This window comes from Ahaetulla prasina, chromosome 10 (assembly GCF_028640845.1).
Source record: "Ahaetulla prasina isolate Xishuangbanna chromosome 10, ASM2864084v1, whole genome shotgun sequence".
NCBI lineage: Eukaryota > Metazoa > Chordata > Lepidosauria > Squamata > Colubridae > Ahaetulla > Ahaetulla prasina.
In genome coordinates this window covers 31982641-32008496 of record NC_080548.1, presented here as the reverse complement: position 1 = coordinate 32008496, position 25856 = coordinate 31982641, and the positions used below count along the sequence as shown (strand labels likewise).

General features: G+C 47.7%; 2 protein-coding genes across 4 annotated transcripts; one reads left to right on the top strand and one right to left on the bottom strand.

Annotated features, from left to right (window-relative positions):
- Positions 1-205: 205 nt before the first annotated feature.
- NANOS2 (nanos C2HC-type zinc finger 2) lies at positions 206-757 on the bottom strand. The gene has a single exon (XM_058196486.1). It carries the CDS (start codon positions 755-757, stop codon positions 206-208), a length of 552 nt encoding a protein of 183 aa, XP_058052469.1.
- A 6608-nt stretch (positions 758-7365) lies between these two features.
- CCDC61 (coiled-coil domain containing 61) lies at positions 7366-25826 on the top strand. 3 transcript variants are annotated; one of them, XM_058195983.1, is made up of 14 exons: positions 7366-7423; positions 9897-10100; positions 11735-11817; positions 13805-13965; positions 15131-15283; positions 15583-15799; positions 17320-17405; positions 18309-18484; positions 19302-19380; positions 19797-19927; positions 21235-21313; positions 21767-21833; positions 21957-22029; positions 23963-25826. In XM_058195983.1, exons 2-14 carry the CDS (start codon positions 9947-9949, stop codon positions 24058-24060), a joined length of 1557 nt encoding a protein of 518 aa, XP_058051966.1. In that variant the 5' UTR covers positions 7366-7423; positions 9897-9946; the 3' UTR covers positions 24061-25826. The 3 variants fall into 3 exon arrangements, with proteins under 3 accessions (XP_058051966.1, XP_058051964.1, XP_058051965.1); XM_058195981.1 differs by having other exon boundaries at positions 21957-22071; positions 23963-25824; XM_058195982.1 differs by having other exon boundaries at positions 7369-7423; positions 9901-10100; positions 21957-22071; positions 23963-25824.
- Positions 25827-25856: the final 30 nt, after the last annotated feature.

The window sequence follows — 25856 nt, the reverse complement described above, 5'->3', positions numbered from 1 at the left end:
GTCATGCAAAATCACCTCTTTTGCAACTGTGATATTTTGAAGAACTGGAACCCAGATTTACTCCTTTGTATTTCTTTCTTTCCAAATCTTTGAAATTTTCCTTTTCCTTCTCACCATCCACTCTCCAGGTGTTTTAACTTTTTTTTCTTCTTCTTCGTCCACTTTTCCGTGGAAGAAAGATTGGGGAAGGGGTGTGTCTGTCCCTTTATCTCTTGATCATGCGTCCGGCCGAGTTGCGCCCACTTCGGCGGTACAAGGACTGCTTCCCCTTATTATGGGGGCAGTACTTCAGCGTGTGGGCCTTCTCGGCGGTGGCCCCACAAAGCGGGCAGATGTAATTGCGCAGAATGGGGCAAACCACCACCCCATCGGATCTCTTCAAGGTGTGGGAAGAATAGACCTTCTTGGACTCTCCGTTGTGCTTGCAAAAGTTGCAAATGCCTTGTTGGGTTGGTTGAGTGGGCGGGAGGTCCCCTCCATGGCTGCCGTGGGTCTTGGGGCTGCGGGTCTTGCTGTTGTCGCCTCCATTCACCCAATGTAGAACGATGACATTCAAGGGGTCTCCCCAAGGAGGAGAGAACCCTCCTGGTGCCTTCCGCTCCTCAACAATCTCCATCACCACTTTGGAGAGCTTCAGATAATCCTTCCATGGGTCAAAAAAGCCGCCTGGGGCCACAGCTGGAACGGAGGCTGGAGAAGACCGGGATGAAGTGGAGAACATGGTGACCAGGACAATCTGTCCCAGCCAGGCACGCATCCCTCACTGAATGAGCATAGGAGACACACACACACATTAAACGGCAATTTAAACAATGTTAATAACTGTACCGGAGAGGTGGAGTCTGACATGTAAATGGCCGGGGGAAAACAGCTCTTCCTTTTTAAAAGATCTCCATCTAGATCTTCCCTCTTGATCTTCCTGGAGTTGAACCTGGGCAGATCGAGACAGATCCTTTGATCTGCCAAGGAGAAATCTCTCCTCTCTTTTTCCCTCTTTTTTTTTTTTGGTTGCAATGTTAGCTTAGACATTGAGCAACGCTGGGCGCAAAAGCTGCAAATTGTCCGAGGTTCCATCTAAAATTCAGCTCCATTTCTCTTTTAGGTGATCCACGGATGGTGATGATGATGGTGGTGGAGGAGGAGGAGGAGGAGGAGATCATTTGTCAACTGCAGTTGGAAACTAATGAGATTTCCCTGTCCAGTCCCATAAACCAAGAAAAGGGGCCACTGTTTCAATTGGTATTTTCCTTTTAAAGAAGAATCGCTGGCTGGTAGGGCACTTGTGATGTGAACTGGTTGGGTGACGTCTACAAGAAAACTACCAAGCTCAGAGAGCACCAAGGACTCCACAGGCATCTTCCTCCTCCTCCTCTTCTTCCTCCTCCTCTTCTTCCTCCTCCTATTTGTCTTCCTCCTTTTCCTCCTCCTCCAAGCCGATCCCTGCATTGATGAAATCCCCTAGTAGTTGGATAATGAAACATCTACAAGAAAGCCACCAAGCTCAGAGAGCACCAAGGACCCCACAGTTCTCCTCCACCTCCTCCTCCTCCTCCTCCTCCTCTCTATTCCACAAACCCAACTGCCTTATAGCACTGATGATGCTACCTGGTTGGGTAGTGCACCGTCTGCAAAAATGCAACAAAGTTCAGAAAGCACCAAGGACTTCGCAGTCCTGGAGCCATGGTGGCGCAGTGGTTAGAATGCTGCATTACAGGCTAACTCTGCCCACTGCCAGGAGTTCGATCCTGACCAGCTCAAGGTTGACTCAGCCTTCCATCCTTCCGAGGTCGGTAAAATGAGGATCCAGATTATTTGGGGGCCAAGATGCTGATTCTGCAAACCGCTTAAGAGAGGGCTGGAAAGCACAGTATATAAGTCTCAGCACTATTGCTATTGCTAATCTTCCTCCTCTCTGCAAAGCCCTTTCCTGCATTGCTGAAGTTCCCTAGTTGGCTAGCAAAACATCTACAAGAAAACAACCGAGCTCAGAGAGCACCAAAGTCCACCCCAGTCTCCCTCCTCCTGCACCTCCTCTCCACTTTCCCTCCTCCTCTTCCTCCTCTCCGCAAACCCATGCTCCCTTCTAGTCCTGAAGACGTTACCACGTTGGATCGTGAAATGTCTTTTCACGATCCAAAACAGCCCCAAACGCCTGATAAAGGGACGGAAGCCAGTATCTGCCACAGCTCCACTTGCGTGTAGGAAGGCCCCCGGCTGGCATGAATTAGAAGAATAGAATTTTATTGGCCAAGTGTGATTGGACACACAAGGAATTTGTCTTGGTGCATATGCTCTCAGTGTACATAAAAGAAAAAGAAATTCACCCACCCTGTTCAAAAGCCTCGTTCTTTAGCTGGCTTATCGTGATCGGGGCATTATGATGAAGCATCGGTCAACCATAAACGATGGACGAAACACAGTTAGTTAGATCGGCAGGTCTTAAAAGGCCCGGCAGAAAGATTTCCCCCCGTTTCCTGGTGAAGGTGCTAAGCCAAAGATTCTGAAGCCCTCTTTGCAGGCCTTAGACTTGACTTTGGAGTCTGAGATACACATGGAAATAGCTTCTATCCGGGCCAGTCACTGCAGTGACTAAGTTAGTCACCGGTTGTTAAGTGAATTTGGCTTCTTCCCCCCACCCACCCGTTGACTTTGCTTGTCGGAAGGTCACAAAAGGGGATCACGTGACCACGGGACACTGCAACTGACGTAAGTACATGCCAGTTGCCAAGTTTCTGGATTTTGATCATGTGACCATGGGGATGCTGCAAAGGCATGAAAAACGGCTGTAAGTCACTTTTTTCAGTGCTGTTGTAACTTCGGTCACTAAATGAGCTGTTGTAAGTCGAGGGCGGCCTGTAGAAGTTCAATTTGCATTTACAGAATACCGGATAACAGAGTCGGAAAGGGACCTGGGAGATCATCTAGTTTGACCCCCTGCTTTACAATGTACTATTTACAATCATATAATGTTTTTTTGTTTTTTCCCGGCCTATAATGATACCAGGAAAGTATCACCCTACGTTCAAGGCAACAAACCTCAACAAAGTTACAAAATGTTTAGAAGGAAAACAAGGAAAAAATGAAAAGTAAACAAAACCCTGCAGCAGGAAAGCGAGGACATTCGAACTCAGGACGGGCTACAAACTTTTGTCTAGCTTTCAAGGGACCGGAAGAATCCTTGTCCTGCTTTTTGGGGTAGGTCAACCACAAGATCTGGGGCCATTCTTTAAGAGCTCACTCAAAACGACCACAAAGGAAGTTTTCCTGCCACAAAGATCTTGCCAGGCTGAACCGACAGGCACACGGCGTGGGTGTGTCTGCTTATGTTTGTGTGTCTTTTGTGTTACCTTTCCCTGCAAATTCCCCTCTATTTCAGACGGTGGAACGGAATGTGTGAATGGAAAAGGGGTGGAGTTGCTGTTCCCATCCTGAATGGAAGTGGGCGGGGCCTAAGGCCCTCCCGTGGGAAGGTAATCCAACCAGGGGACACAGGGAAGAATGGCAGAGTCGGCATCCAATAAGAAAAAGGGGGTTCAGAATCATGGGGAAAACTGACCCTCAAAGTTATTTTTTTATTTATTTAAAAAGTTTTACAAAAAGAAATAAGTTTTTCCCCCCTCCCCCTCCCTCCCCCCTCCCTCAAAAACCCCCCTCCCCCCCAGACTTCCCGGAGCAAACACAAAGTATAGTTCAAAAAACTAACATTCATACATTAAATTTTTAAAGTCTAACACAGTTATAATCCTTCTCTTTCACATATCCTGACTTCCTCCTTTAAAGTCAAAAATTACGTCCTTCATTCAAAGGCAGTCTGATATCTCTTAGTCTGATATCTATTTTGAATATAGTCAATCCATTTCTTCCATTCGTTTAAATATTTTTCTTGAGTATTGTCTTTCAAAAAGGCTCAGATTTTGGCCATCTCCGCCGAATTAGAAACTTTCAATATCCATTCTTCTATTGTGGGTAGTTCTTTTTTCTTCCAGTACTGTCCTATCAGTAATCTTGCTGCTGTTATCAAGTTCAATATCAATTTAGTATCAGTTACTGTATAGTCCATTGTAACCCCCAAAGTTATTAATTCTTACTAATAGGGAAGCGATAAGAGGGTAGGAGGAGTTGGGACCATCTGAGGGAGAGGGCAAGGTCCCCTCCGGTCGGGGGATGGCCGACCGGAGGGAGAACTGCCTGAAGGAACAGAGCAGCTCCAGAGAGCAACGGAGATGACAGGCTCCAGATCACCTCTGAGAAGGAACAGCTGCCCCCGCACTCTCCATTGGATCCCTGTGTGAAGCAGCTGGCAGATATGATCTCAGAACCATTGAACCAGGGGTGAAATAATGCTCCCGGTTTGGACCGGATCACCTGATCTGGTAGCGATGGCGGCGGCGGGCGGTTTGGAGAACCGGTAGCAAAGATCTCTGTTTCTCCGCCCATGCCCAGCTGAGCCGCACAATCATCAGAGGGGTTTTTTGTTTTTGTTTTTACTTTTAAAAGAATTTTTTTTTCGGCCGAAAAAAAGCTTTTAAAAATAAAAAAAACCCAACCTCTGATGATCGCACAGCTCAGCTGGGATCGTCAGAGCCTTTTAAAAGCATTTTTAAATGCTTTTAAAAGAAAACAAAAGCCTCCGATGATCAGGCAACTCAGCTGGGATCGTCAGAGGAGCCTTTTAAAAGGCCGAAGAGGTTATAGAAAAAAATGCTTTTAAAAGTAAAAAAAAAAAAGTTGGCCGCACCCACCCAGTCACATTACCCCCCCACCAAGCCACGTCCACAGAACCGGTAGTAACAAATTTTACATTTCACCACTGCATTGAACCATATCTTTCAAAGACCTTGGAGCACCAGGGAGCTGCCTGAGGACTGGAAAAGAGCTGATGTGGTCCCCATCTTCAAAAAAAAAAAGAGAGGGGGTAAACAGACCCAGGAAACTCCAGACCAATCAACCTGACAACAATATTTGGGAAGATCCTGGAAAAGATAATCAAGCTAACAAATCTGTAAAAAGAAGCAAGCAAAGTTATAACCACAAGTCAACATGGGTTTATCAAAAGCAAATCATGCCAAACCAATCTCATTTCATTCTTCGACAAAGTGACTAAATTAACAGATGAATGGAATGCTGTGGATGAACAGAATGCTGTGGACATAGTATACTTGGGTTTCAGGAAGGCATTTGACAAAGTAGATCACAAGCTGTTTGTGGATGGATGGATTTGTAACTGGCTGTCAAACTTTACTCAAGAGTCACCCTTAATGGTACTACATCTACATGGAGGGAAGTAAGCAGTGGGGTACCACAGAGTTCCATTTTAGATCCAATACTCTTCAATATCTTCATAAATGACTTAGATGAGGGAACAGAAGGGGAGCTTATCAAATTTGCAGATGATACTCAGCTGGCAGGAATAGCCAACGCCCCAGAAGACAAGCTCAGGATCCAAAAAGATCTTGGCAGACTTGAACAATGGGACCTATCCAATAAAATGAAATTTAATGTGGAGTAAAGCAAGGTTTTACACCTAGGCAAGAAAAAGCTATGAAAGCCAGCTGGGTGACTTTGAGCCAATCACCAGGAGACTGGGAGTTCTAGTCCAACAAGGATGACAGCCAGCTGGGTGTCTTTGAGACATTCTCAACCCACCTCACAGGGTTGTTGTTGCAAATTAGGAGGCGTGTTGGATATGTTCGCCACCTTGAGTTCTTTGTAAAAAGTAATAAAGGCGGGATCGAAGTCAGTAATTTTTCTCTCTGGTTTCAGAATTCCAGGCAGAAATGGCGCAGGGGCAGAGAACGGCTCTTCCCATCCTTTGTGAAGCTTTAAAAAAGAAAGACTCCCAAAGATTTCTATTTGCAACGATTCCACTTTTTTAACACATGTTGGTTCTGATGCAAAGTTAACGAAGATCTTACAAGGGTTCATGGATTTTACCTTGCTTTGTATTCCAGACCGTATGGTGACATCCTGCTGGAGTTTTATGCTGCCACACTTTAAAACTGTAATTTGTTTTTAATGAGAGGAAGGTTCGTTTTCTTCATTAAAGAAGTCTTCATTTTTCTGAATGATGCTGGCTCTTTTAATCGGATATGGATTTAGATGCTCTCATTTTTTTCAAGAATCCATTTTTATTCAGACTTCAGCTATGCCGTTTCTGGTTCTTTATTATTATTTTTTTACATAACACAAACACATACTATGTGCTTTCTTTTTACCTGTCAGTTTCGTTCTACATACTTTCTGCTTTACATATTCCCCCTTTCCCCCTCTCTTTTGTTATCTTTATAGTCCCTTTAGTTTTAGTTTTATTCATTTACAATATTTTATACAATTGTCATCTTCTCTTCTCCATCGTTTATTCATGTTTACTTTTCCTATTCTCTAATCAATCATACCATTTGGTCCATACTTGATAGTATTCTGTCTCTTCCTTTTCTTTTATGTCTTTTGTTAATTTTTTAATGGCCAGGTTTGTTAGTTGAAGCAATTTTCTGTTGATGCCTGGAGAGGTTTGGAATAAAGACAAGCACATTCTGGAAAACCAGACAGAAAATTAAATTAAATCTTAAGAAGGAGAAACGACCCGACCTGCAACTTAAAGGCTCCATCTCTCTTGGATGCTGAATTACTTACATTGTAACAGAACAATTATATAAATATATTGATTTGCCATTCACTACACTTCACTGTATGACCAGAAAAATTCCCACCTTGGAACTTGTCCCTTTAAATCAAAACAGTCTCACATCTTACAATGTAGAATTCTTAAAATTTCCAGTCCAATGAAATAACAACCAATACATGGACAACTCCACATGCCAGTTTCTTACCTGTTTGGAAACTGGAGCGTAAGTGCATTCCTAATTGAAAATCGTGCCTTTAAAAAAAGCAATTTTACTTTCGGTTTCTGCAGGGCGCGCCCTTTGTTCATTTTACACCTGGCGCTAGCGGGTCTCGAACTCACAAAGTCTGTTTGAAAAGTGCTGCTCGCTCCGCTTCGCCCCTAACAGCCGCTAGGGGTCGTTAAAGGCGGCATCTTTTCCAACCCTTTCTGCAGGAGTGCCGAAGAGTTCCAAGCCGGCCCTGGGATTGACAAGCAGAGCCTCCAATAGACGGGGGCAAAAAGGCGGGCTCTGGGCGGAGTTTTATGCGTTCTCAAGGGACGAATCAGGGACGAGCTTCCGCCCCCCCGCGTTGCTGATAGGGCGGGTCATCCAAGGAACCGACACCAACCGAGCGAAGGGGCGGGGCTGCGCTAGAGGGTGGTGAATGACGGGCCGCTAGGCATACCACAATCGTGAAAGGATGATTGACATTGCTCGGAGCCAATGACAACGCGGAAGTTGTTGAACCAAAGACCAGTGGAGAGCAAGAGGGCGGAGCCTCTCCCCAGAGGCGGCAGTTGAGGTTCGGAGGCGCGCAGGTGAGTTGATGTTGTTTTTTTGGGGGGGTTCGTCTTTGCCCCCCTTTGAGACCCCCCCCTCTCTCTTTCCTCGGGCTGCCCCCGTTTTCCTTCCTCCGTTCCTTCCTTCGATCGTGCCCGGCCGGACGCTTGCCGGGCGTTGCGGACTACACCTCCCATCCTCCCCAGCCAGCCTCCTGGGGTGGGGTGGGGGCGGACCGGGCGGACTACACATCCCATCCTCCCCAGCCAGCCTCCTGGGGTGGGGTGGGCGGACCGGGCGGACTACACCTCCCATCCTCCCCAGCCAGCCTCCTGGGGTGGGGGTGGGGCGGACCGGGCGGACTACACATCCCATCATCCCCAGCCAGCCTCCTGGGGTGGGGTGGGCGGACCGGGCGGACTACACATCCCATCATCCCCAGCCAGCCTCCTGGGGTGGGGTGGGCGGACTACACATCCCATCCTCCCCAGCCACAGGCGATCGACGGGAAGGCGCCTCCTGGGACTTCCCGTCGAGCACCTGTGGCTGGGGAGGATGGGATGTGTAGTCCGACCCACACCCGTGGGGCTTCCGTGGGGTCCCTGGGCGACAGAGGGACCCTGCTGGAGGCGGGAGGAGGGGTGTGGGAGAGTGGCTGAGCCACATGGGACTCCGGCCCTGTGGGATGATGGGCTTTATTGTAGTCCACACTGCCCAGCCAGCCAGTCTGCATTTGATCCCTCCCTAAACTAGCCCCCCCCCATGAATCCCCATTCACACACACACACACACACACACACACACACACACACACACGTGTTAAAGGTAGAGCTTCTTGGATGAATCTTCTTGGATCCCTCCCCACGTCTCTGACATTAATACAATCGAACGGGTCCAGAAGTATTTCACTAGAAGAGTTCTTCGCTCCTCTGTAAACAACAAAATACCTTATACCGACAGGCTTGAAATCCTGGGACTAGAAAACTTACAACTCCCTCGACTTCGACATGACCTGTGTTTAACACACAGAATCATCTATTGCAATATCTATAATATATATCTATAATATATTGCAATCATCTATTGCAATATCCTTCCTGTCAAAGACTACTTCAGCTTCAATCGCAATAATACAAGAGCAAACAATAGATTCAAGCTTAATGTCAACCGCTTCAAATTTGATTGTAGAAAATATGACTTCTGTAACAGAGTTGTTAACGCTTGGAACTCATTACCTGACTCTATAGTCTCTACTCAAAACCCCAAAATCTTCAACCAAAAACTGTCTACCATTGACCTCACCCCATTCCTAAGAGGTCTGTAAGGGGCCTGCATAAGAGCACCAGCGTGCCCACCGTTCCTGTCCTAATGTTCCCTTTAATGGTATCCAGTTAATATCGTTGTTGCATACTTTTGCTTATATATATGTTTTTCTTTTATGATTTGTTGTTTTATGTCGATGTTTGTGTATACTGTTGTGACAAAATGAAATAAATAAATAAAAGAATCCATTCTTTGGGTTCACACAACAAGGCTTAACCAGGTTACTGAACTGACCCACTTTCTTGGTCTGCCCAGGACAGGGGTCTGCAAACTTGGCTCTTTTAAGAAGTCTTGTGGACTTCAACTCCCAGAGTTCCTCAGCCAGCTTTGCTTTGGGAGTTGAAGTCCACAAGTCTTGCAGACCCCTGGCCCAGGATATTGGAACCCACTTAAGTGGGTTAAAGTTTGGCCGGTGGAAACTGATGGTGGCTGGGTTGCAGCCCCCCCCCCCCAACCTGTGACAATCCTGCCGAAATGAAGGCGGCTTTGCGGGTTGTGCGAATGTCATGTCCGAGATGTCATGCATCTCCCAACAGCTCTACCAACCCTAAGCAACCTGGACCAGTAGCGGCTCTCTAGATCCTGCAGGTGATCCCGCTGGTCCCTTCCCTTTGTGTCGGAGGGAACCTCTTTCAATGCTCCCTTCGACCGACCGACCGACCCTGGTTCTCCCTCCTTCAACCCAAATGGAGAAAAGCTCTTGTCCAGGCTGACTCCACCACAAAGCCATAATTTGGGGAGGAAACCCCTCTGGCTGCCCACACCTGACCCCCGGCCGAAAGTTTCAGTGGATCTCCTCATGCAGGAATCCTGTGCCTGGCCTGAGATCAGTCAGAATAGAGCTGGAAGGAACCCTGGAGGTCTTCTAGTCCAACCCCCTGCTCATGCAGGAGACCCTATACCAGGGGTCTGCAAACTTGGCTCTTTCAAGACTTGTGGACTTCAACTCCCAGAGTTTCCTCAGCCAGCAAAGCCAGGAACTCTGGGAGTTGAAGTCCACAAGTCTTGAAAGAGCCAAGTTTGCAGACCCCTGCCCTAGACCATTTCAGAGAAGTGTCTGTCCAGTCTCTTCTTAAAAACCTCCAATGATGGAGCACCCACAACTTCTGGGGGCAAGATGGGGAGACCCCAGGTCAGAAGGTCCCCTTTTGCATGTCTGTGGAAACATCTCCCCTCTCCTGTCCCAAGCCAGGTGACAAGCTTGTTTTGTGAAGCGGCGGGGAGCCTTCGGTCCCGCCATGGCCAAGCGAACCGACTATGGCTTGCAAGTGGACTATGTTTTCCGCGGAGCGGAGCACATCGTTCGGATGACGACGGAAGGCAACCTGCTAGAAGTGGAGGTGGAAGACCGGCTATCTACTGACCAGTGGCGAGGGGAATTTGACGCTGCCTGTGAGTCTCGGGGGACAGGCGAGAAGGTTGGGGGACGATGGGGGAAGGGTGGGGAAGAGCCTCTGGGAGGAAGGCCAGCCCGAGTCTTGAGGGAGCTTTGCAGAGGTAAACCTGCGCGTGATGGTCAAGAAACATCCTTATCCTCATAAACCGGTAGTCCTGTTCTGACCCAGCTCCCCAAACACAACCAACCCTCTGAAGTGAACGCAAAGATTCCTTTATTAGGAGCACCAGCAGCCCCGGCAAAATGTTTCTTTCTCACCGCAGACTAACAAGTCTGTCTGGCTGGAAGATGAATAGTTCTCTGCCACATCTATTCACCTCCGTCCCCTGCCTTTTATCCCCAGAGGTAGGGTGGGGCTTCTCTAGCAGTGGTGGCTTTTCTGCCCCAAGGACCGGCTCATAGATTTCCACTGCTCTCCTCTCCTCTGCCTTCTGCGCATCAGGCACTGGACCCAGCTGTTCCTCCTCTTCCTCATCAGCCACCTCCAGACCTGGGGGCTGTTGACTCTCCATCTGAGGGCTGACCCATGGCCCAGGCTCTCCCTCTCTCTCTCTCTCTCTCTCTCTCTCTCTGCCAGCTCCACTCCCTCTTCCCCCTCACAGCTCTCAGGTTGCCTTGATGCTGGCCCTGAAACCCACACCGCTGCCTCCTCCTCTGATTCGCCTGCTGGGGGGACCGACAGGCCACAACCGGTTCTCAACCTTTCTGGCTCTGTGGACTGGTGGCTGCAACGGTGGTGGTGGTGCTGGAGATGGGATGGTTTGGCGCAAATGGAGCTTTGCGTGGAAGCGTGCAAGTGCTGCTTGTGCAAGTGGGGTTTTGCACGCTCACCTGCCACTTGTATGGCCCGGTTCCCAACGGGCTTTGGCCCGGTACTGGGCCGCTGCCTGAAGGATTGGAGCCCCCAGTTATAAGCCTTTTGGAAGTTAAGGAAAACTACAGTCCTCCACTAAACCTATTTGTTCCGTCTCGCTGGACTGGCTTGATTTTTTAAAATTTTAATTTGATTAATTGGGGTTTTAAATTTTTAGTAATTTATAGGGTGTAACTGTGTTTTAGTTTTGGCCAATTGAATGAGTTTTTTAAGGGTTGTTTTTAATATTGTCTGTTTTCTTGTATTTTAACTGGCTGTTCACCGCCCTGAGTCCTTCGGGAGAAGGGCGGTCTATAAATTAAAATATTATTATTATTATTATTATTATTATTATTATTATTATTATTATTATTATTATTATTATTATTATTATTATTATTAAGAAGGTCGCAAAAGGGGATCACATGACTCCGGGATACTGCAACCATCACAAATATGAGTCAGTTGCCGAGCGTTTGAATTTTGATTGCATGACCCTGGGGGTGAAAAACAGCTGTAATTCCCCTTTTTTCAGGGCTGTTGTAGCTTTGAACGGTCACTAAGTGAACTGCTGAAAGTTGAGGTCCACCTATAATCCTTGCCTCAGGGGGGAGGGGGGGGCTTTCTGTCCTGTGGGGGGGGCGGCAGGGCAGTCCTACCAGGACCCCGGAGTCGGCACAGCAGTTAAGACTGCAACCCTCCCGTCCTTGAAATGCATCCATCTCTGCAGAAACTCAGATCTCTGTCTCTCTCCCCTCGTTTTCTCCTCTCCCGCAGTTATCGAAGATCTCACCCACAAAACGGGGAATTTCAAGCAGTTTGGGATCTTCTGCAGCATGCTGGAATCCGCCCTGGCCCAGGTAAGCCACAAATCGGCTTCCAGTACGTGTGGCCCCCACACATCGCTTTCACGTTCTGGGCCTAAATCCAAACACTGCCTAAGCACAAAGATTGATCAAGGCCCAGGCCTACCACCCACAGTTTCTTATACCCAGGTCAGGGGTCTCCAACCTTGACAGCTTTAAGACTTGTGGACTTCAACTCCCAGAGTTCCTCAGCCAGCAAAGCTTAAAAGAGCCAAGTTTGCAGACTCCTGACCTAGGTAGACCTCGACGTACGACTACAACATTTCTGTGGCTATTTTCTACCCTCATCCCCCCTCCCCCTCCCTTCCCCTTCCTCCCCCCACCTCCCAGGACTTCCCAGAACCGAATACAGGGTATAAAACTAACAACAAAAATTAAAATATAACACAAATCATAATCCATAGTCACTCCTTAAAACCTCAACTCCCCTTCCAGAAACAAAGAAAATACATTTCTTCCAATCCATTATATATCAGACCATTCCACTCCTAGAGTTCTCAGAAATTTCCAATTGTGTTAGTGTTTGTTCTTGAATAAAGTACATAGTTTTTAATATCCAACCTTCATCATGGATTGATGGTTAATGTACAAAGATGATTGAAGAAGTATAATTAATCTAAGATCGGAGCTGCCTGGCTACCACTTCAGAATGACGGGAAAGAAGGAAGTAGAAGAGAGAAGGAGGTAGGAAAGAGAAGAGGAGGAAGAGGAAAGGAAGGAAGAGGGATAGAAGAGGGAGAAGAAAAGAGTAGGGAGGAAGGAGGAGAGGAGGTAGATAAGAGAGGGGGAGGATGGTCGTGGAAAGTAGAAGAAGGTAGAGAAGGGAAGAGAGTTAAAGGAAGGGGGTGGTGACCGGGCAGGTCCGATTAATTGTATATGATGGTACATTAAATATGTTATTGGATATGAATGTTAAAATAAAACTTTAAAAAAAAACATTTCTGTGGCTAAGTGAGACTTTTGTGAAGTGAATTGTGGCCCAGTTTACGAACCTTCTGGCCAGAGCTTTTAAGTGGATCTGGATTCCCGGCTGACTTTGCTGGCCAGAAGGTCGCAAAAGTGGATCACATGACACCCCCCCCCCCCAGGACGCTGCAACCGTCATAAATATGAATCAATTGCCAAGCATCGTGAATTTTGATCACATAATCAGGTGGATGCTTGTAATGGTTGTAGGTGTGAAAAATCGTAAGTCGCTTATGAAAAATCATAAAGTCACTCTAATGTCACTAAATGAATTGCTGTAAGTCGAGAACTACGTGTACAGATTTAGTAAACACGTGAAGGACCCTTGGTACTCTCTGGCTTGCTTTTTTTTTTTTTTTTTCTTTGCAGACGTTTCATAACCCAAACTATTTATTTATTTATTTTATTAGATTTTTATACCGCCCTTCTCCCGAAGGACTCAGGGCGGTGTACAGCCAAATGATAAAACCACACAATATACACATTAAAACAAAGACTTAAAAACAAGCATATACATTAATGGCCAAAATTTAAAACAATCCATTTAAAACCCTAAAATTCATAAATAACCCCAATTAAAATGAAATAAAACTTTTAAGCCAGTCCTGCTTGAATGAATAGATGCGTTTTCAGCTGACGGCGAAAGGTCCGAAGATCAGGCAATTGGCGTAAACCGGGGGGAAGTTCGTTCCAAAGAGTAGGAGCTCCCACAGAGAAGGCCCTACCCCTGGGGGCCGCCAGCCGACATTGTTTGGCGGACGGCACCCTGAGAAGTCCCTCTCTGTGTGAGCGTACCTACTGCTAGTACTGATAATGTTACCTAGTTTGGTTGTGAAACGTCTGCAAGAAAGCCACCGAGCTCAGAGAGCGCCAAGGACCCCGCAGTTCAACCCTGAGCTACAAAGATTCTCCTTTATTGGTTAGTGACGAGCTTTTGGACTCCAAAACCTGTTTGTGTGAACGATTCTGGGAACAATCTGGTGTTGTGTCGTTTTTTTTCTGCCCCCTTTAATAGAGCAGCGAATCTGTAACATTGGATCTCCTCACCTACGCAGATCTGGAGGCGCTGCGGAACAGGAAGATCGGGGTGGCACCCCGACACCCCTCGGCCTCCAAAACCTCCCCCTTGAACTCCAAGCGTTACCTCATTCTGATTTACTCCGTGGAATTCGACAGGCAGGTTTGGGGGGTGACCTGGAATGTCCAGGCTCTGTTGCTGTTTGAACTATTCAGGGTTGAGGAATGGAAAATTTGGGGGACACTCAGTCAAAATTCACTTGCAACCCTCTGGCTGGTTGTGGCTTCACCGCTAACCGGGTGAAACCACACCCCACAGGCCAGGTAGTCCTCGATTTACGACCACAATTGACACCCCCCCCCAACCTGAGTTGTTAAGCGAGACATTTAAGTGAGTTTTGCTCCATTTTACGACCTTTCCTGCCACAGTTGTTAAGTGAAGCACTGCAGTTTATTTATTATTTATTTATTTATTTTATTTGATTTTTATACCGCCCTTCTCCCGAAGGACTCAGGGCGGTGTACAGGCAAGATAAAACCAGCAATACAAATATACAGGTTAAAATACCATTTAAAAAACTTATTTAAAATTAGCCTGAAATTAAAATTACCGTAAACAAAAACCCCGTTTAAAAATTAATAAAATTTCACATTTAAAAATCCAATTTAAGCCAATTTAAGTTGATAAGTTAGTCGCCCGGTTGTTAAATAAGCCTGGCTACCCCACTGATTTTGCTTCTCAAGAGGGCATCACATGAGCTTGGGACACAGCCACGGTCACAAGTATGAAGCAGTTGGCGAGCGTCGTGAATTTTGATCCCGTTACCGTAAAGGTCACAAATGTGAAAAACGGTTGTAAGTCACTTTCTTCAGTGCCGTGGTAACTTTGGACGGTCACTAAATGAACTAACTGTAAGTCGAGGGCTGACTGTATGATCAGGGGTCTGCAACCTTGGCAACTTTGTGGACTTCAACTCCCAGAGAATTCTGGGAGTTGAAATCCACAAATCCTAAAGTTGCCAAGATTGGAGACCCCTGTCTATGACTATACAACCTGTGGACTTCAATTCCCAGAATTCCTGAGCCAACTGGCTTAGGAATTCTGGGAGCTGCAGTCCACAGGTCTTAAAATTGCCATTGTGGCCCATCCCACCATTCTGCCCAGAAATTCAAGATGGCAGCTGGATTTGGGGGACACACACACACACCCCGTGGGTGTTGAGGAGACCTTGGCTCTTGACCCCATGAGCCGTTTGGACTTCCATTTTTGTTCCAGTCTTCCGTAATTCCTGACTTGCGACCTGGTTGTCTCGATTCCCGGCAGGATCCATTACCCACTACCCCTTCCCTACGTTGGAAAGCCGGATCCCGTGGTCCTGCAGAAAGTGATCCGGGAGCTGAAGGAGGAAGTGGCCATGTTGAAGGCTAAGCCAGGCAAGGATTTCCGGGACGTCGAGATCCGCCGTCTTCGGGAGGAGTGAGTGAGAGGGCAGGTGGGGGGGACAGGAGGTTGATCCAGGGCAGGGGCCTGCGAACTCTCCTCGGAATACGCGGAGGCTTAGAATTGGAGGCCTGAGGGTCTAAGAGCCAGGAGAGCACTGCCATTAAATCTTAGGTAGTCTTCCGTTTATGACCCAAAATTTTCGTTGCTAAGCGAGACAGCTATTCATTGTGCTCTGCCCCATTGCATGACCTTGCTTGCCACCGTTGTTAAGTGAATTACTGCCGTTGTTACATCCTCGCTCTTTCCTTCCGCCCACCTTCCCACCCCTGCAGGCTGCAGCGTGCTCTGGAGGAGAAGCAGCTGATGGAGTCGGTGCTGCTGAGCTCGCAGGAGGAGCTGCATGTGGCCCCCAAGGGCAGCGGCGTGAAAGAGGTCAGGATCCTGAAGAAGGTGGTTCAGACCCTGGAAGAGCAGCTGGCCAAGGAACGGGCCAAGCACCAGCGCCTGGCCGCCAGGCGCCTGCAGGAGAGCCGGCAGCTGGCTGACGAGGTAGGCAGAAGCCCACCCGGTCTGGAAGCCCCTCGCAAGGACCAGCATCCTTCCGCTGGAAGGGCAGGTAGTCCTCGGCTTACGACCGGAGTCACTCATTTGGAGTTACAAGAGAAAAGGCTATTTATGACCCAGTTTACAAGTTCTGAAGTTTGGATTTTCACTACTGCATCAGGTTGTGGAAAGGACGTGTGGTCTAGCGGTTAAGGCACCAGGCTGAAAAGTAGGAGACCGGGAGTTCTAGTCCCTCTTCAGTCATGAAAGCCCACTAGGTGACTTTGGGTCCCAGATGGGGAGTTCTAGTCCCACCTTAGTTATGAAAGTCAGTTGGGTGACTTTGGGCCAGTCTCTCCCTCTCCCAGCCCAACCCACCTCACAGGGTTGTTATGGGGAAAGGAGGAGGAGGAGGAGGAGGAAGAAGAAGACTGTGTTGGATTTATATTTGCCGACATGAGTTATTTGTTATATATAACAATTTTCCAATTTTACGTGGGAGAAAACCCGAATAACCAAGGACCTACATGCAAACACCCGCGAAAACCTCAGAAAACATATATATATATATATATATATATAGGTCTTTGGTTATTCAGGTTTTCTCCAGAATGGAAGTGTTGACGTTTGACGAACTCATTCGTCATCTTCAGGCTAGTGTTTACAGCCGTGCTTGGGAGCAATGCTCTGGGAACATTGCTCCCAGAAGCACGAAGCTGTAAACACCTAGCCTGAAGATGACGAATGAGACTTCGTCGAAACGTCGCCAAGACACTTCCAATTTTACGCGGGAGAAAACCCGAATAACCAAAGACCTACATACAAACACCCGCAAAAACCTCAGAAAACATATATATATATATATACATACATACATACATACATACATACATACATATATATAAGTAAAATCTATTCCAGCCTCATCAACAAGCAAAGAGTTTGCAGAGAGAGTAGAGTGACCGCATGATGCCAGGCAGGCAGTAAACCTAGGAGAGGCTACAAATATTTGAAGAAAATGTATATTTTCTGGCTCCTGGCTTTTATTAAACTGTAGAATTGGTTATTGTTTGTGAGAGGACCTTGGTCCTCTCTGAGCTTGGTGGCTTTCTTGCAGATGTTTTATGACCCAACGAGGTTACATCATCAGTGATGTTCCTTCCTTCCTTCCTTCCATCCATCCATCCTTCTCCCCCTCTCCTCCCTCCCCTCCCCTTCCTCTTTCCCTTTTCTCTTTCCCTTCCTCTCCTCTCCTCTCCCCTCTGCTCTCTGACCTTGATGGTTTTCTTGCAGGCATTTCACAACCCAGCTAGGTAACATCACCAGTTCTAACGATGACGGTATGATCAGAGCTAGCGTTATCTAGTTTGGGTCATGAAGCATCTGCGAGAACCAGCCCCCAATCTCAGAGAGCCCCCAAGGAGCCCTCATTTTCAACCCCTAAGCTTACAGATATTTTCCTTTGTGGTTGTTTGTGTTGTATTCCGCACAACGCCGTCTTCGATCTCTCTTTCCGATCCCGACAGCTTGCAGAAGTGAAAGCTGCCGAGAGGAGCCTCCGGATCCGTGTGAAGAACCTAACCAACGAGCTGGCTTTATACAAAAAGGGAAGGCAAGTAGTCCTCACTTAACGACCAGTCAAAGTTACAACAGACTCCAAAGATTACTTACAACTCTTCCTCAAAGCTCCCTCCACGGTGACCCATTTTGGCCCCCTGGCAGCCGGTTCACTTTTAGGGCTGGTTGCCGTATTCCCTCAGTCATGTGATTTGTGATGTGTTTTGTCCATTTCCAGTGTTTTTTGGCAAAAAAAGTCCATTTGAAAGTGTGGCTTCACTTAACGACCCTGTGATTCACTTAGTGACTTGCCTTTGTAAAATCAAGTCAGATCATATGTGGTGACTGGATTTACAACTGCAATGATATTAATGACCAAAATCCCCCAGGTTCAGGTTTTGGTCATTAAATGAGGATCACCTATGTTTGCCATTTTGAGCAAAGGGGGGGGCCTGCTTTTTGCTAGCTGAGCACTTTCCATCCCCCCTTTCCCTTTCCCCATTTCATGCCCACTTCATGCCAGTAGTCCTCGACTTACGACCGCAGTCGAGCCCAACATTTTCTGTTGTTAACGTGAGGCCTTTGTATAGTGAATTTTGCTCCATTTCACCACCTTTCTTGTCCCTGTTGTTAAGTGGATCACTGCAACTGATAAGTTGATAACGTGGTCATTAAGTGAACCTGGCTTCCCCGTTGCTTCCCCGTTTGCTTGTCGGAAAGGTCTCAAAAGGGGATCACGTGACCTTGGGACACAGCACCCGTCATAAGTATGAACCACTGGCCAAGCATCTGACTTTTGATCCCATGATCCTGGAGATATAAAGGTTGTAAGCGCGAAAAAGGATCCTAACTTTTCCAGTGCTGTTGTAACTTTGAACGGTCACTAAATGAACCGTCGTAAGTGGAGGACTACCTGCATTCTCTCTCAAACACCCTCTCGCCATTTCTCTCCTCTCAGCCTGAACCGAGCCGGCATCTCAAAGCGAGATGGCCATCGCTCCGCCTCGGGCGAACGGTCCAATTCCCAGGAGCGCAACGGCGTGCCCTGGGGAACCAGCCGGCCGCGATCCACCTCCAGGGACGGGCGCAGCGGGAGCCAGGGCCGCGTCTCCCGCCAATCTCCTTCTCCGACAGGTGGGGGGGGGGAAGGGTTGTCTTTGCGGCCTCCAATCTTTGCAATTGCTCTATAAGTCAATTTTGCTTGTTTCCTCTCGATAGAGAAGGCATGGGAATGGTCTGGAGCTCAGGAATGCAACCCTGTCTCCAATTTCTGTTTTGCTTCTGGCTTCCCAGATATTCTGCTTCTTTTGCACCAAGCTCGTTTCTCTAACATGAGGGACTAGAGCCTTTCTTATTTGCTGAAAAAGGGGATTTCTATATTTGCTGGCAAATGGGATTGTAAACGTTTTATTAAAGGTTGAACTTCCCTGCTTGATTTGCTTGTATATTGCCCAACCCTCTACTAATAGATGTTACTCCATACCAATAGAAGAGAGTATTTGCAGATCAGGGCCTCTCTGAGCTTGGTGGTTTCCTTGTAGACGTCTCATGACCCAACTAGGTTAAATCATCAGTGCTCGGAGGGAGTGGGCTTTGTGAGAGGACAAGAAGAATGGAGGGAGGAGAAGGAGGACAGTGGGGACCTTGGTGCTCTCTGAGCTTGGTGGTTTCCTTGCAGACGTTTCATGACCCAACTAGGGAACAACATCAGCGCTGGAAGAGAGAGGGGTTTGCTCTCGGTTTTAATCCATCTTTTGACCATCTCTCTGCTAGGAAGCAGCCAATTTGTGACATCCTGTTTTCCAATAAGCGTTTAAGTCTTGTGGGGGAAAGGCTAGCTTATTTTTTTCTTTTTTTAGCTCAAACTATTAAAAAAAATATTAGAAATGCCGTCCTGTAGCCAAAGCAGATTCCTTACAAGTCCATTACTCTCCCTTTTTTCCGACCGCAGCTATCCGGGCTCCTCGCTTTGATCCGACAGCTTTCGTGAAGGCCAAGGAACGGAAACAGAAAGAGATCAATCAGAAAAAGTGAGTGGACTTTTCTGCAGATACGGCTTGCTTTCTGGGCAAAGGGCCACGCTGGCAAATTAAAAATAATGGCAAGGCTCAAATGAAAGGCTGGCGCATGAATCAGCTGTTAGTGGCTGGATGATGTAGTATATTTTGGGGCAGTGGCATCATTTGGCCATGGTTTTTTTTTAATAAGCTTAATGTTTAATTTACTGTTACTTCATTCATCAAATTTCTAAACCTCCCATCTCACCCAAGTGACTCTGGGAGGTTTAGAGACCGCATGATCAAATGGAAACACGTCAGTTAAAAACAAGGTTAAAATTGACCAGCGAAAAGTGAGAAAGTTAAGATATCGTGCCGATCTGCTCTACGCCTTGTCTTGATACCGGAACCGAAAAGGAGATCATTCCGTTTCCGGTTTTCCTTTCCAGCAAACGGAGTCTCCACCGGGCCATGGGAGACACCCCGCCCAGTGGCTGGTACCACCACACCCAGCTCAGGGGCTCCTCGGCCCTCCCCGGCGGAAGCAACCTTGGGAAGCCACGTGGCCGCAGCTCTTCAGGTATGGCAGGGGCTTCAAAGCAGGGCTCTCCAACCTTGGCAACTTTAAAGACTTGTGGACTTCAACTCCCAGCTTTGCTGGCTGAGAAACTCTGGGAGTTGAAGTCCACAAGTCTTAAAGTTGCCAAGGTTGGAGACCCCTGTTCCAAGGTGGTTTCCTTTGCCTATTCTGCCATGGCACCAGGGGGCAAAGAGTTGGGGGGGTGCCCAAATCCGGAACTCTCTGTACTCGAGGGGAAGGGCAGAGGAACAGGAAGGAAGTGAACAAGCAGGATATGTTGGGCTCCTGTAGAAGCAATCCAATTACAGGTAGTCCCCCCCCCCACAACTGTTCTGACCCCAGCTCCCCAAACATGACAAACCTCCTGATGTAAACTCAAAAGATTTCTTTATTAGGAGTGCTGGTAGCCCCGGCAAAGGAGTTTCTCTCTCACCGCAGGCTAACAAGCCCATCTGGCCAGAGGATGAATAGTTGTCTGCCACACCTATTCATCTCCGTCCCCTGCCTTTGATCCCCAGAGCTCGGGTGGGGCCTCACTAGCAGCAGTAGCTCTTCCGTCCCAAGGACAGGCCCATAGATTTCCACTGCTCTCCTCTCCTCTGCCTTCTGTGCATCCGTGCGTCAGGCACTGGACCCAGCTATTCCTCTTCCTCCTCATCAGTCACTTCCAGACCTGGGGGCTGTTTTGACTCTCCATCTGAGGGCTGACAGACGGCCCAGCCTCTCTCTCTCTCTCTCTCTCTCTCTCTGCCAGCTCCATGCCCTCTTCCCCCTCGGAGCTCTCAGGCTGCCTTGATACTGACCTTGACTCCCCCGCCGCCTCCTCCTCCTCCTCCGATTTGGCCAATGGAGGGGCCAGCGGCCACGACACCAACTTATGACCAATTGCTTACCTCTGACGAAGCTAGCTGTGTGTCTGTGTAATTGACAAACTAGATTTAAAGGTTGCCACTTTTGCCACAGGATCTCATGTCTGGATGCTAGGCAATAGAATTGCCTTTATAGCAGTTTGCAGCATCCCACAGTCTCTTGACTGCATTTTACAACGGTTTTGCAAAAAAAACAACAACCCAGTGTTTATTTCTGATTTTTTTTGGGGGGGGGGGAAACCACCTATCGTGAGCCACTGGTTCACTTAACAACCATGTCATTCATTTAAAGGGTGCAAAAAAAGGGGGGGGTTAATTCCTCGGCTTACGACCACAACCGAACCTTGTTGATTCGTGAGTGCAGAATCACACCGGGGGTGGGGGTGGGGATTGGTGGGACCCTGCCCTAAACACCAATGTCCTTTTTTTGTCCCCCAGTGGAAAGCTTCCGCAGCAAACGCACTTCGGCCAGCTCAGGGAGTGAGATGGAGGATTATTCGGAACCCGTTGCACCAAGGTAAAGGATGGGGGGGGGGGGAGATGGGGTTTCTTTTAATGTGGGGGGAGGAAATGGGGATCAGCTAAGATGATTCTGGCAATCCATCTACTAAGTTTCCAACCGTAACTTTTCACTCCCGTTGTTGTGTATATAATAGCAGCGTCCCTCAACTTTGGTGAATTTAAGCTTCCTGGACCAATTCCCAGAATTCCCTAGCCAGCCAAGGGAGACGTCCTGTGGGAGTTGAAGTTCCCACATCTTAAAACTCATCAGCAGGCTGGCGTGGGGGTTCTGGGAGCTGAAGTCCGCACAAACTAGCCAGGCTTTAGAGACCCTACTCTAGACTGCCCACTGAACGTGGCTCTTTAAGCCACGTAGAACAAAATGTCTCCCATAATCAAGACACAACACATCTACAGTTTCACCGTCGGTGTTTCCCCCATCTAACGGATTGGGTCCTTGTTCGTTTAGAGGCAGGAAACGGCTCCCCAGGAACAGGAAACCCTTCAGCTCTTCGTCTTGGAACGGCCCTACGGGGGTGAGTGGTCAGCAAAGGTTCCTCTTTCCAAAGTTGGCTTTGGGTTCAAGGAGAGCCCTCCAAGGGGGCCCGGGACAGACCATGTAACTCCCCCCCCCCCACTGATTCTTGTTCTCTGTTCAGGGTCCCCGTGTGGACAACGCTCACAAGAAACGTTTCTCAAGCACTCCAAATACAGGCAAAGCCAGGGGGAAAGGTAAAACGGCTGGCGTCTCGGAGGAGATTTTGGAAAACTCAGGTGGGTGGGCATCTCTGAGCCAAGCTACTATTTTATTTTAATTTATTTATATCTCCCCTTTATTTTTACGAATAACTCAAGGCGGCAAACATATTTAACACACCTTCTTCCTCCTCCTCCTCCTGTTGTCGTCACAACAACCTTGTGAGGGTGCTTGGGGCTAGGAGGTTGGCCCAAAGTCAGCCAGCCCGCTTTCACATCTTAAGGCAGGACTCGAACTCACCGTCTCCCAAGTGTCTAGCCTGATGCCTTAATTACTGGACCAAACTGGCTTTCTTCGATGTATCACCAACCTGCTGATCAAAAGTCCCATCTTGAAATAACTGCTTTGAGGAAGGTGGGGTTCCTTTGGACCAGTCCCACCTCCCTACTGCTGTCCTAACACACACACACACACACACACACACACACGTTGGGTAGCTACATTTCAGCCTCAACGCACAAGCCATCAGTCACTGGGAGATGGCGGCCTCCTGCCTCCCTACTCTTTCCAGCCAGAAACAAAGGGTGACACATTTCATCATAGGATTTGTTTGGTGCTCGTCACTTTTAGAACTCGTCACGACTCTCTGGACCAATTAATGACGAGTACCGAGGTTGCACTGTGTAGGTGCTTTACTTTGGCAAGATTGATGCCAGGCTCCAAAAAAAAAAATAATCAAGAAAAGACACGCAGATTTTGTGTTGTGATTTTGAGTTATTGTGTGTGTGTGTGTTGCTGGCTGGGAATGATGGAACACGGGGCACAAGGCAGCTAGAAGATGCAGTATTGACAGGGAAGGCTGATAAAGGTGGGCTTTTTTTTTTAGCGAGGTTTACAGGTGTATCCCTCTTGAGATATAAAGGTATGAAAAATAAGAGACTTCTCCGCCTGGATTACTGTAGTGGAGTGAGGTCTGGATTCCCAGGAGGGAGGGAGGGAGGGGCTGCATTCCAGAGGACCAAGAGACAGTGAAGCTTAAGATTGTTTTGTTTGGGAGGAAGAGAGTTAAGATGCCTCCTATCTTTAATGGTGCAAGCACAGGTAGTCCTCGACTTACAACAGTCCATTCAGCGACCATTCCAAGTTTATGACGGCACTGGAAAAAATAAGTGACTTATGACCACTTTTCACACTTACGACCTTTGAAGCATCCCCACGAGCAGGTAATCAAAATTCAGCTGCTTGGCAACCGGTTCATACGTACGACCATTTGCTGCGTCCCAAGATCATGCGATTCCCCTTTCGCGGCCTTCTGACGAGCCGAATCAAAGGGGAAGTCCGATTCAATTAACAACCGGGTTACTAACTTAACAACCGCAGTGATTCACTTCACGGCTGAGGCAAGAAAGGTCGTAAAATGAGCCAAAACTCACTTAACGACATAACTTTGGGGCTCAGTTCCGGTCGTAAGTCGAGGACTACCTGTAGTTGGCTTCAGTTTGGCAAGATCTTAAGCCGCGAGCTTAAGACACATCTATTTATTTGCGCAGGGCTAGCCTAGGGTTTTTAGTTTTAAATTTAGTTTTAATGGGGTTTTATACTATTTTAGTGATATTTTAATTTCGGCCTAATTAATAAGTTTTTTAATTATTGTTTTTATTTGTATTATTCTTATGTTTTTATTTGGCTGTACACCGCCCTGAGTCCTTCGGGAGATAGGGCGGTATAAAAATTTGAATAAATAAAATAATAAATAAATAAATAAATAAAGATCGATGTCTCGGGGTGAGGGAACAATTAAGGAAACCGCTTTGAAGAAACTTGGCGTGTTTTTTCTTAGATTTTCGGAGCCTGATGCATTTGAGGAAAAATCCCACTTTAGTCTTGGTGGTGGGCATTGTGGGCAATTTGGGATGATCCCCCTTGGATGCCCCCTGACCTGATTGTATCGTCTGTCCCACCCGACAGAGAACCTCTACGATGAGCCCTCAGCCGATCTTTCTGAGATCGACGCCCGTCTGCAAGCCCTGCAGGAATACATGAATAAGCTGGAGACCCAGACGTAGCCCGAGCGATGGAGCCGAGCCTCTGCGATTCCTTCACCTAGCTAGATCCGGTCCAAATGTCGAAGATTGTCCTTTCTCTCCACTCTCACCACCCTGGTTGCCCGCCTTCCTTCTACGGCTGCGTCCTCGAGGGGGAGGGCAGGGTGGGTGGACGGCTGTCTTGCAAAACCTCAGGTTTGAAAGCCTTCCGAAGAACGACTTCATTAAAGGTTTCTCTAAGAACAACCTTCCCGAGAAGTTTTCCTTCTTGCAAAAACCTTCTTTACAGCAGTGATTCTTCAGCTCAGCAGCTTTAAAGATTAACATAGATTTAACAGAGTTGGAAGGGACCTTGTAGGTCATCTAGTCCAACCCCAGCCCAAACAGGAGACCCTACATCTGTGATGTCGCCCGTTCCTCTTCCGGGCATCAGTGCTGGAAACCGGAAGAGGTGGTCTTCCATTTTCCAGTGTGAGCATGTGCGCCGGCCAGCTGATTGGCACATGCGTGGCAGTAACCTGAAGAAACCGCAGGTACATTCTCTGGTGCGCACATCCCCCTGGCCAGCTCCTGTTCCTGGTCTCGGTGCAAACGGCAGCGCGTACGCAAAGACTCCCTTTGGTGCCAAAAAGGTTTGCCACCACTGCCCTACACCAGGGGTCTGCAAACTTGGCTCCTTTAAGACTTGTGGACTTCAACTCCCAGAGTTCCTCAGCCAGCAAAGCCAAGTTTGCAGACTCCTGCCTTACACCACCCCTGACAAATGGCAGTCCAATCTAAGTGGACTTCAGCTCCCAGAATTCCCCAGCTAGCCATGCGGCCAGATTGGCCCGTTACATTTTGCTGCTATTCTTCTCCTTTGCAAAGTTCACATCCGGTCTTTCTGACTTTTAAGAGTCCACTTGCCTTCATTTCTTTCGCCTATGAAGTTCTGCTTTGCAGCTTTATTAATAATAATCCGCTTTCTTCAAGTCCAAGCCATATTGAATCACGTTTGGCCTTCATTTTCCCAAATGTCGGAATTCCAGCAGATCGCAAAGCGGTGACATAGTTCCATGTCCCTGACCAAATAGTTCCATGTCCCATAGTCCCATGTCCCTGACCAAGTCATCCCCAGGAGGGGTTTAGGAAATTTGGACAACCCACGAAAAAAAGAGACAACTTTTATTGGAAAGGGGTTTTTTCCCCCCACCGAAATGAAACCCGAGGGGCTTAAATCAACCCACAAAACAACAGGAAGGCAGGCAGGAATGCTAAATGTTGTTAAAGTGGAAAAACAAGTTATATCACAGGAAAGGAGGGATGTTGCTTGGAAAAACACACAAATACTTTGTGTTAAATACAACAGAAACCTTGCAGGGCAGGAAAGGACTAAGGCAAGAGGTGTAAAAGTCTTGGCAACTTTTAAAAGGGCTTCTATTTTCGGAATTCTGCAGCCAGAAATAATAATAGTAATAACAGAGTTGGAAGGGACCTTGGAGGCCTTCTAGTCCAACCCCCTGCCCAGGGAGGAAACCCTACACCATTTCAGACAAATGGTTATCCAATATTTTCTTTAAAATTTCCAGTGTTGGAGCATTCACAACTTCTGCAGGCAAGTTGTTCCACTTATTAATTGTTCTAACTGTCAGGAAATTTCTCCGAGTCCTGGGAGTTGAAGTCCACAAGTCTTAAAAGTTGCCAAGGTTGGATACCTCTAGGCCAGGGGTGTCCAAACTTGGTCCCTTTAAGACTTGTGGACTTCAACTCCCAGAGTTCCTCAGCCAGCTTTGCTGGCTGAGGGACTCTGTGAGTTGAAGTCCACAAGTCTTAAAGGG